This window comes from Labeo rohita, chromosome 20 (genome assembly GCF_022985175.1).
Source record: "Labeo rohita strain BAU-BD-2019 chromosome 20, IGBB_LRoh.1.0, whole genome shotgun sequence".
Lineage (NCBI taxonomy): Eukaryota > Metazoa > Chordata > Actinopteri > Cypriniformes > Cyprinidae > Labeo > Labeo rohita.
Window position 1 is genome coordinate 32092162 of NC_066888.1, and position 12400 is coordinate 32104561.

Below are 12400 nucleotides of genomic sequence, written 5' to 3' on the forward strand. Positions count from 1 at the left end.
GTATAGTTATTAATCTGCCACTGATGAATGAGACTAATCAGATTAAAATGTAGCCAGTCCAGCACTGATACGGCAGCCAGTAATAGATGTGTGTGTGTGTGTGTGTGTGTGTGTGTGTTAAAGGTCACGTCTGTGTTGTTTCACTGAGACAGTTTGTGTGTGTGTGTGTGTGTATCTCACCAGTTCTGCTCGCGCTCGATCCACCTCTCCACTTCTCTGGATGGAGCTGTGAAACGAGCTGTGATTGGCTATCTGCTGCTCGATGGCTGTCAGATCATCTCCCCATGACGACGTCTCTATCAGCCTCTGCACACACACACACACACACACGCATAGATAAAAATGTGACACATTTCACACTTCACATCTGGATTAGCTGTACATTTACATTCAGTTGAAACTGGAAGAAGAAATGCATGGTCAGGATATTTAGAATCCAGCTACAACTGACAACTATCCTGCAGTTTGTTTTGTTGCTTTATAACTAAATCACTCCTATATATAATAATAGTAATTATATAATAATAAGCCGTCTGCACTGGAAGTTTGTAGGTTTTTGGTTATATGTCTATGGGGCAAAATCGTTGCATAACTCCAAATAAATAGATTATGATGCACCAATAAATGTAAAGCACACTTTACAATCAGCACGGTTTCGTCAATCAGCATTGAGGAAATATGTGGGCCATAAAAATTGGTATAGTAAAAGATGTTTAAAACAGTATTTGATTATGCTGTGTAGCCAAGGCACAATATTATACTTTACGTGCAAACAGCATTTTCCAGTTTTTCAGGCAAGCTGTTTAATACTTAAATTGCTAGAGGTCGCTGTATACCTAAAAATTTACCATGTACATGTCTACTGTTTTGATATAATACAGTGACGTTTTTTGTCACTGTCTTCACAAAGTTATGTCTAGGGTCTTAAAATTATGTTATGTTGTAAAATAGCCGTGAACCTAAAACAACAGGACAATAACATAGTTGATGTATAAAATAATTATTTTATGACCCTAGACATAACTTTGTGAAGACAGTGACATAATACAGTGACGTTTTTTTTTTTTTAGCTATATTAAAACAGTAGACATGTACATGGTAAATTTTACCCGCTGGCGTTTTTAGGTATACAACGACCTCGGTTTAAGTGTTAAACAGCTTAATAATAGTCAGAAATGTTTCTTGAGAAGCAAATCAGCATATAAGAATGATTTCTGAAGGATCATGTGACACTAAAACTGAAAAATTGATGCTGAAAGTTCAACAATAAATTACATTTTAACATATATTCACATAGAAAACCGTTATTTTAAACTGTAATAATATTTCAGAATTTTTACTGTATTTTTCATCAAATAAATTCAATTTTTCAGGATTCACAGATGAATAATAAGTTCAAAAGAACAGCATTTATTTGAAATGGAAATCTTTTGTGAACAGCTTGCCTGAAAAAACTGGAAAACGCTTTTGGCTGTTGGCACGTAAAATATAATACTGTGCCTTGGCTTACTACACAGCATAATCAAACACCACTGAAACATCTTTTACTGTACCAGTTTTTATGGCCCTTATATTTCCTATCTGAGCCGATGTTAATGAATTAAGTTATTTCAGGACGAAACCACCCTCATTGTAAAGCGAAACGTGATTGATTATAGCGAGAACGTCCTATGATTGGTCGGCGAACTGATGCTGTTATCTGATTGGCCTGAGTAGACGGTGGGAGGGGTCCACGCAGTCGTGGTCGTGGCTCATTAGCTTCTTGAAGCTATAAATGTTTAAAAATCCACAAATGCACATGACGCTATTCACAAATGAATATATTTGTGAATATGTTTTTTTATTTGCAAATATCATTTTTTTTTTTTGTGAATTTAATTCTTGTTTGTGAAATTCTAAGATTTATTTGTGGATCTCATTCTATTTATTTATCAATACGTTTAATTTTTGTTAATGTCTTTACATTTATGTGTGGATCATAATCTATTTATTTGGAGTTATGCAACGATTCTACCCCTATAGAAATGAATGTCCAACTAAACCCTTCAGAAAAAAAACAACAAAAACATTCCATGAATGTTGTGTACATTCCACATTATGTGTACATTTAGTTAATGAAAACAAATAACTCAATTTTCATGAAAAATTTTCAAATAATCTCAATCAAACTGCATTTGGGTTATTTTGAAGTAAAAATAACTTTTAAAAATACAGCTAACTAACAAAATAAAACACAAAAAAGTGATAACACAATAAAAAACATGATTTTTGAAATTGTAAAAAAACTGAGTTATCTGTTTTTGCGAATAAACAAATTTCTAAATGTATAAAACATCCATTTTTTTTTTACTTTTTTTTTTTGGTTATACAAATGTTATGAGAACATTCTATTACAATTTGGCAAACATTATGGCAACGTTACTTTTGAATGTTCTCTGAACGTTCTAAAACAAGAAATAACATTTAAAAAAACATTCGATTAACATACTACTACGAATAAGGTACATGCACTGTTTTTGTGCTAAATAAAAGTTGAGAACGTTTAGTTGTAAATGTTTAAACATTTAAAAAATGTTTTTAGTAACAAACATTAAGGGAACATTTTATCATTTTGGTTACATTTGGGAAAAAAAACATTGCATGAACAATGGAATGCTTCTGTGCCAACATTTTGTGCAACACTTTAAAAAAATATATATTTCTGAAATTTCTCAATGTTCAAAATATCCATTTTTTTACTTATTGTTATGTGAAAGTGAACACTCCTTTTTTATAATTTAGCTTTATGAGCTCAGCTTTATGAGATTAACTTTATGAGAATGTTACTTTTGAGTGTTCTCTGAAAACATAACTTCAAAAAAAAATTAGACAAACCGTTTCAGACAAAGTATTCCATGACCAATCCATTTTGAGAGCATTATTAAAGATCAAATGGCTCTGAATTAAAATTACCTGAGCATTTGTTGCTCATAACTTTGAGGGAACTTTTTTAGAACATTCTTCGCTGGGAAAACACATTGTCTATTTCTTTTCTCCGGCCCACTCCAAAACACTGCTCTTCAGCGAGCGTCTGTGATTCATTAACTCTGACCTCCTGACAGGAAGGAGTGTCGTACGGGCCGTGTTATTGACCCCTGCGGGAGCCTGAAGAATTCTGGGGTTTTTGAACTCATGGGAGATAGAAAAACCATAACGTTGGCTCAGCAGTTTGAGCGGGCAAACACACAGGCATGCTGGGTCTGATTAGAGTGACCGGAGTTACTCAGTACAGGATTGTGTTGTTTGGCAGGACACCACCCTCTAATCTCCAGGATTCATTTCATCTGTTCAGAGTTTTTCTTTCATTTTCTCTCGCTCTCTCTGTCCTGGCAAACTCTTGACTCAGTGTCTTTATCTCGGCATGACTGAACAGAGCAGCGCTTATCTTTAAGTTGATGTCTATTTCTGCCACGCTAAGCTTCGCCCACAGTGAAAGCTCATTGGTTGAAAACTTTGCTTCACATTAATCGCTATCCTTCTAATGAAATTAATACTTTCATGCAGCAGGACTGCATTCAATTGTTTAAAAGTGACATTAAAGATGTATATAATATTGCAAAAGATTTGTCTAAAAAACTTTATACTTATGAATCCTGAAAAATAAAATGTATCACAGTTTTCATAAAATATTGTGCAGTACGAGTGTTTTCAACACTGATAATAGTCAGAAATGTTTCTTGAGAAGCAAATCAGCATATAAGAATGATTTATGAAGGATCATGTGACACTAAAACTGAAAAATTGATGCTGAAAGTTCAACAATAAATTACATTTTAACATATATTCACATAGAAAACCGTTATTTTAAACTGTAGTAATATTTCAGAATTTTTACTGTATTTTTCATCAAATAAATTCAATTTTTCAGGATTCACAGATGAATAATAAGTTCAAAAGAACAGCATTTATTTGAAATAGAAATCTTTTGTGACATTATAAATGTGTTTACTGTCACTTTTGATCCATTTAATGCATCCTCGATAAATGTTTAAATGAATTATTAATTTTTAAAATTACATTTTACCATTAGTAATAATCAGAAATGTTTTTTGAGCAGCAAATCAGTATATTATAATGATTTCTGAAGGGTCATGTGACACTGAAGACTGGAGTAATGATGCTGAAAATTCAGCTTTGATCACAGAAATAAATTACATTTTAACAGATATTCACACAGATAACAGCTGTTTAAATTATAAAAATATTTCACAATTTTTACTGTATTTTTAAACAAATAAGTGCAGCCTTGGTGAGCAAATGAGACTTTTAAAAACTTTTAAGAAAATCTTCCTGACTCCAAACATTTGAACAATAGTGTATATTTAGATTTTCTATTTTTTTTTTATTTATTTTTTTACATATTTTTTATTTATATATTTTAAAACATTTGCATCCACAGCCAGTGGATGTGGCCACAAATGCTATATCTCAACATATCTCAGTGTTCTGATGTTGTTGAGATCAGCTAACCCATAAAAACTACATTAAAGTCATTGCAATGTTTAAAAAGGTGCTTCATTATAATTGCCTGCAAAAATCACCAGCGCTGTTTGACATGGAAAACTTGCACGGATAAAACACAGTGTAAGATCATATATATGGCACTTTCATAAGGTCTTAAACAGAAATGACTGTGTTGTGAAGGCTGTTTACCCTCTGCTGTAGGATCCAGCCCATGGCCTCGGTGAAGTAGCGGTTGGGCTCTTCACGGCTCATGCTCCTCCGCATCGACCTGGTACTATACTTCTGCTGCAGCTGAGGACCGTTCAGAGCCATGTTGAGATCTCTCATCTGCTCAGAAAATATACTAATACTGTTCACAGACACAGAGAGAGAGAGAATACAAGATTACAATGGAAGTGTGCATAGGCGAGATACTAAAGGACAGAATTATGAACTGCACATACACTACTGTTTGCAAGTTTGGGGTCTCTTCTGCTCACCCAGGCTGTATTTATTTGATCAAAAATACAGTAAAAATTGTGAAATATTATTGTGATTTAAAATAAATGTTTTCTCTTGTAATAAGTTAATACATGTAATTTATTCCTGTGATCAAATCTGAATTTTCAGCATCATTACTCCAGTCTTCAGTTTCACATGATCCTTCAGAAATCATTCTAATATGCTGATTTTAATTTCTAATAATATATCAGAATTTTTAACATATTTTTGATTAAATAAATGCAGCCTTGGTGAGCAGAAGAGACGTCTTACAAAAACAATACAAAAAATGTAATGATTTTAAACTTTTGTCCAGTAGTGTTTATGTGTGTGTAGAATCACGGCAGGTAACGCTTGCATGTGTCTCACCTCCTCACCACATGCTCAGACGGCAAGTTCTGCTGGTTCAGTTCAATAGCAAAGCCTCTGAGCTGGTCAGTGATATCAGCAGCAGACGCCAGAAAGCTGTTAGCTTCCATAAAAGCGTTGGCATCTCCGCCCTGCAGCACACACACACATACCGACACACACACACGCCAGGAACAAAAGAAAACCAGCCGTCAGAAAAACCCAGGATCAACGAATGCAAACACTCAGCCGTGTCAGAACAACTCATTGTGTGACTTTAGACACTTTGGACTGAAAAACAAACACTCCGTGTTCAGTCCTCAAACATCAGTTGGGATTAGTGATCATTAACATTAATGTCTAGTAGGCTTTTCAGCTTATTCTGGAATTGAACAGCACACTGACATAAAAAGATCGTCTGAATGACGTGTTTGAAATCTGAAATCAATGCTACTTCAATAACAAACCTGTTGCATTTAAAAAAACTGATGCAAATAATAGTACTGCAGCCTTAGTACAGACAACACTGATGAAATCAGCAGAAAATGCACAGGAATATACATGGATATCTAGTTTAACTGTAAAAAATAAGATTATTGCGTACAAAATGCATCAGATGGTGTTTGAACAGTGGTTATTGTCCTTCATAAAATTACAAATCATTATGACTTTCTTTTTTTGGTAAAACACAAAATAAGATATTTTGAAAAATGTTCACGCTGCTCTTTTACATACAATCACAACTAATTTTTTTTCCTCAGTATTTTTGTCTTGTTTTCCAGAAAAACCATCTACATTTTGAGAAACAAAATGACTTAAAATATAAAGTCTTAATTTCTGTACAGTGTATTAAATTGAAGTGAGTTAAAGCTTTAATCAAGCAAAAATATCCTAAATATATCCTAAAAATATCCACCAGTCAATAGTTTTTCAACAGGTCACCAAGCCTGCATTTATTTGATACAAAGTACAGCAAAATTAAAAAAAAAAAAAAAAAAAAAAAAAAAAAAAACAGTACAATTTTGAAATATTTTTACTATTTAAAATAACTGCGTTCAATCCGAATATATTTTAAAATGTAATTTATTTGTGATTTCAAAGCTGAATTTTTATCATCATTACTCCAGTCACATGATCCTTCAGAAATCATTCTAATATTCTGATTTGCTGCTCAAAAACATTATTATTATTATTATTATTATTATTATTATTATTATTATGTTGAAAACAGCTGAGTAGAATTTTTTCAGGTTCCTTTGAAGAATAGAACAGCATTTACCTGAAATAGAAATCTTTTGTAACATTATAAATGTTTTCATCATCACTTCTGATCAATTTAAAGCATCCTTGCTAAATACAAGTATTAGAATGATTTCTGAAGGATCATGTGACACTGAAGACTGGAGTAATGATGCTGAAAATTCAGCTTTGATCACAGAAATAAATTATATTTTAAAATATATTCAAACAGAAAGCAGTTATTTTAAATAGTAAAAATATTTCACAATATTACCGCTTTTGCTGTACTTCGGATCAAATAAATACAGGCTTGGTGAGCAATAGAGACTTCTTAAAAAAAAATTAAAAATCGTATTGTTCAAAAACGTTTGACTGGTAGTGTAAATAATTATGATCTATAAATAAATAATTCTAATAATTAAATCTAGCAAAAGAAATATAGTGCACAGGGTTATTTATGACTTTTGTTTTTGTTTATGATGCACTTTTTTGTGTTACGAAGAAGAATTAGGTCATACAGTACTTATCTGATGGTGAATAAATAATGGTTATTGTATATAAAATAAATACTTTTTATATTTTATTTCATACATTTACTTTTTTATTTTTATGTATTTATTTTAAATTATAATATAAACTTTTTTTGTGTGTTTTTTTTTGTCCCTGCTGTGACTATAATTTCAAAAAACATGAAATTAAACAAAAAAACTGAGCAATTTAATTTGTGAAAGTACTGACAATAAACTATTTTAATACATGTGTTTCACTTTCATTTTATCAGAAGTCACACAGTCGATTCAAGGACAAAAGAGTTTTATTATCTGAGAAATGTTAATTATGTGTGTGTGTGTGTGTGTGTGTGTGTGTGTGACTCATGGGAAACTCTGGAGCTCATTTACGATCCTGTGAGCTCCTGTCATGTGAGCGTTTGTGTGTTCGTTCATCCTCATACTCACAGACTTAAATATTATCGCTGCCTTGTCCAGGTAATCCTGACACTGGGCCTGGAGAAACGATATCTGCTGCTGCAGAGGCGTCATGGTGGGGCTGATGGGAAAAAAAAAACAATTATATCAAATCCTGCCAGCTTCTTTACTATTTATTTACAAGCATTAGACATGCATAAAAGCTGTTTTCACTGCTGACTCTGCAATATTTCACTGGCGGCTCTCTATAATGTGGCATAAATGTTATCAGAAGCTCATCTGAACATTGACTGATTCATTGTGGATTATGAAGAGCTTGTTCTTCACTGATTTACAGCGCTGCATTCCTCTACCGCCCTGCGAAATCTCTCAGCCGAACCCCGACACAAAGACGCTCCAACCAGCCGGGGCAGATCTCCCGCGCAAAACACAGTGCAATAAATCTTCTCAAAACAGCCGCTGGTTCCAATACTTTCTGACTAACATTTGTCATATTATATTACAGGTTTATCCAGCTGAAATTAATGATTTGCGAACTTATCATTGGCTATTGATTGCTTATCTAATTAATAAACCATATTAAGACAGATTAATGTTGTGTAAATCAATTAAACATATCAGCTCCCACCGGAAAAGTTTCTTTAAAATATAAAACACATAAAATGCATAATTTTAATATGTGAATTATATAATATGCATTTTTAAATATTTTAATATTTTTATACTATTATTTATTTAGCTTTATATTTTCATAGGCATACTTTTTATTTATTTATATAAATTATTTATTTATATAAATTGGATTTGGTTCACTATTTTAAACATGTCAGCTCCCCTTGGCAAATCTTTTTTAAAAAGACAGAATTTATAAAAAGCATAACTGTATGCATGAAATTAAAAAGTCAAAAGGTAAAAAGCTGCTTTAAAAATAAAATGTAACTAAAAATATATATTCACATAGAAAACTGTTATTTTAAATTGCAATAATACTTCACAGTATTGCTGTTTTTGTGTATTTTTGATTAAATAAATGCAGACTAGAAGATGATACTGGAAAAACATATTTCTTTAATGTTTTTAAAAGAAATCTGTTCTATATTTGTAGAAATAAAATATACAAGAGAATATAAAATATAGAAATATTAATATAATATACATTTACCAATGCATTATTTTATAATTTTGTAATATTATTTTTGTATAATGTATTATTTATTTATTTTATATTTTTATATGCATACTTTTTATTTATCTTTTATAATAATTCCTTAAAATACAGAATACAAAAAAAGCCTTATTGTATGCATTAATAAAAAATGCATAAAATGAATACACACACACACAAATACATACATATATATATATATATATATATATATATATATATATATATATATATATATATATATATATATATAATATTTTTTGTTTTTAATAACGTATATACATTTATCAATGCATTATTTTATAATTCTGTAATATTATTTTAATGCATTATTTAATGTATTTTTTTATATTTTTATATTTTTATTACTATTATTTATTTCTTTTTTTTTTATATGCATACTTTTTTATTTATTTATTTATATAAATTTTATTTGGTACACTATTTTAAACATTTCAACTCCCCTTGGAAAATATTTCTTAAAAATACAGAATTTATAAAAAACATCATCGTATGCATTAATAGAAAATGTATAAAATGAAAAAGTCAAAAAGTAAAAAGCTGCTTTAAAAATGAAGTGTAACTAAAAATATATATATTCACATAGAAAACTGTTCTTTTAAATTGTAATAATACTTCACAATATTACTGTTTTTATGTATTTATGATCAAATAAATGCAGCCTAACAGAAGATACTGGAAAAATTATTTCTTTAATGTTTTTAAAGGAAATCTGTCCTATATTTATAGAAATAAAATATATAAGAAAATCTAAAATATATAAATATATATTTTTAAATGCATTTCATGTATATATTTTTATTAATGCATTATTTTATAATTTTGTAATATTATTTTCATGTATTATTTATTTTATTTTTAAATATTTGTATATTTTTTATTACTATTATTTATTTTGCTTTATATTTTTAAATGCATACTTTTTATTTATATATATTTTATTTATATACATTTTATTTGGTGCACTATTTTACAATAATATCGTGACTAGGCATTCCGAGTTCTTCTAAAACAAAGTTGAAACCAAACTGAACATTCTGGTGAAAAGGTTCTACAAGAAAACAAATAAAACGCAGCCATATTTAACTCTCTGCAATGAGCAAATGTGTCTGATTTGAATGCAGAATATGCATATGAAAGCACAACAGAGTCGTTATTCATGTTTATGACCAGTAGCTGCCAAATGACTCATGAACTTGTGCGGAGCGCTTGGATACGGCAGGCAGCGCCTCTTCCCACAGGATCCTGTAATTATTGAGTACGCAGATCTACAGGACGCTTCGCACGTCTGAAAGTGCAATGTAAACTCGTGCAGAAATGAAAACAAAGGAGCTCCACAGTATCAGCAGGGATTGTGTTACGGAACGGCCCCATCCACCTGCCAGCAGAGGCCTACATTTACACAACTACACCTCATACTGACCACAACCCGTCTGACTAAAGACATCCAGCGTTATATACTCCACAGAGAGATATGAGAGCCTTTGATGTGCCCATTATAAACCTTTGAACCTCTGCTGTATTATGTTACAGTTTCACCTTAATTGCACTGAGCACGTCATCCATTTACTTCGTTTTTACTCAAAAACGTATTTGTTTAAAACATACCTTAATGTTCGCAAACAAAAACAAATCAGAGACAAAATTTTTTTTAAATCTTCTTAATTCTGTTAAATACTTCTTTTAACTTGCTTTGAATAATTACATTCATTTTTTTTTTTTTTGACTTAAATATTTCATATTTTGCATTAGGTATATTTCTGTGTTTTTAAGCTTTTATTTTATCTGAATAAAATGTTCTAAACCTTACATAAAATAAAACAAATCATGGAAAAATATTATTATTATTATTATTTTTTGTTAAATAATCTAAATACTTAACATGTTGTATCATTTATTTTTTGTATTTTTAAGCGTTTAATTTTAACGTAAACAAATCATATATAAAAAAAATATTTTACATTAGTGTCCATGTTATTTGCACACTAGTGCTTTTGTATTTTTGCCATTGTTAAATTAATATATTTTTAATTATTTTAAAATATATAAATATTTAATATTTTGCATTAATTTATTTTTCTCATTTTAAATCATCTAAATAGTTAACATGTTGTATCAGATTTATTTTTGTACTTTTAAGCTTTTAATTTTTTCTGTACAAATTTGCTTACTTTTGCAAACAAAAACAAATCATAAAGAAAAATATTTTACATTAGTGTCCATGTTACATTTGCACACTAGTGCTTTTTATTTTTGCCACTGTTAAATTTGTAAAATATATAAATATTTAATATTTTGCATTATATTTATTTTTTTCCTAATTGTGAATAATATAAATACTTAACTTATTTATTTTTGTATTTTTAAGCTTTTAATTTTTCTGTATAAACTATGCAAACAAAAACAAATCAAACAAAAAATATTTTACATTAGTGCTTTTCTATTTTTGCCATTGTTAAATTTATATATTTTTAATTATTTTAAAACATATAAATATTTAATGCTTTGCATTATATTTATTTTTTCTTAATTTTAAATAATCTAAATAAATTAATTTGTCTGTATAAACTTTGCTCAAACTTTTGCAAACAAAAACAAATCATACAAAAAAAATATTTTACGTTAGCGTCCATGTTACATTTGCACACTAGTGCTTTTTTATTTTTGCCATTGTTAAATTTTTAATTATTTTAAAATATATAAATATTTAATATTTTGCATTCTATTTATTCTTGAGTTTTAATTTTTTGTATAAACTTTTCTGAAACGTTTGCAAACAAAAACCATAGAAAAAAATAGGCTACTTCACATTAGTGTCCATAATGTGTTTGCATACTCGTGCATGTTAACGCAAACCTTTAATTTAATTGTAATTATTATGTAGGTGTTCATTTTAAAATGCACGGACAAGCATTATACTACAATGAAACTATAATGAAAGTAACACACACACAAAAAACAAAACAATAAAAAACAATAAAAAAGAAAGTAAAAGTCGCAAGTAACAGGTGTTTACTCACACTTGGCCAGCGCTCATCGAGCCTCTGGAGAAACTCTGGCTGTATCCCTCCACATACTCCTGGGTGAAACCATTATTCCCCCGCTGCACCACCACATCACTGCGCGCATACGGAAACGCGGCGGCCGCGTTCAGCTCGCTCCGCGATCCGGTGCGGCGTCCCATCATGCTGAGACCGCGCTGCGATCCGTACATGCTCATGACTGAGCCCCAGGTGACCGCTTAAAATGGTGGAGTTTAAACGCGAACCTGAGCTCAGATCCGCAGGTCCAGATCAATCCAGCCGACAAGATCCTCCGCGAAGCCCGAGCGCGACTGAGCGAAACTTTGCTCGGAAGAGCCGCAGTTTAGGATCCGAAGTCACACCCACTGGCCGACCTCTGAACACTCCCACCCCCACATGCCTGGAGGCGTTCCTCATGGAGAACTTCACCATCACTGTTGGCATAATGACATGCATTAAACTGTTTTAACAGCATACTTGTTGATAATTATCATGCATGCGGATTCATGATGAATTATGAGGAATTCACTAACCGTATACAGAATGCTTGCAATTTTATAAATGCATTCGCAGTTCCTTTTAAGTCAGCTGCAATAAAAAGTGGTAAAACAAACAATGCTATGTAAATTTAAAAAAGCGCAATGCAAATGTTTCACAACATGAACTTTGGCACCATTAAAGTCATTAATGTTTGA

At 30.7% G+C, this 12400-nt stretch overlaps 1 protein-coding gene across 2 annotated transcripts in view; it reads right to left on the bottom strand.

Annotated features, from left to right (window-relative positions):
- Nucleotides 1-12040, bottom strand: part of wu:fi04e12 (Desmoplakin-B) — a 33919-nt gene extending 21879 nt beyond the window's left edge. Inside the window, exons 1-5 of one of the 2 annotated variants that reach the window (XM_051138542.1) lie at nt 11703-12040; nt 7527-7617; nt 5353-5483; nt 4693-4852; nt 181-306 (exon numbers count right to left, since the gene is read on the bottom strand). In XM_051138542.1, coding sequence (XP_050994499.1) covers nt 181-306; nt 4693-4852; nt 5353-5483; nt 7527-7617; nt 11703-11902 — 708 coding nt within the window. In that variant the 5' untranslated portion in view covers nt 11903-12040. The remainder of the gene's footprint in view (nt 1-180; nt 307-4692; nt 4853-5352; nt 5484-7526; nt 7618-11702) is intronic. The other variant, XM_051138543.1, reaches the window with a different exon arrangement.
- Nucleotides 12041-12400: the final 360 nt, after the last annotated feature.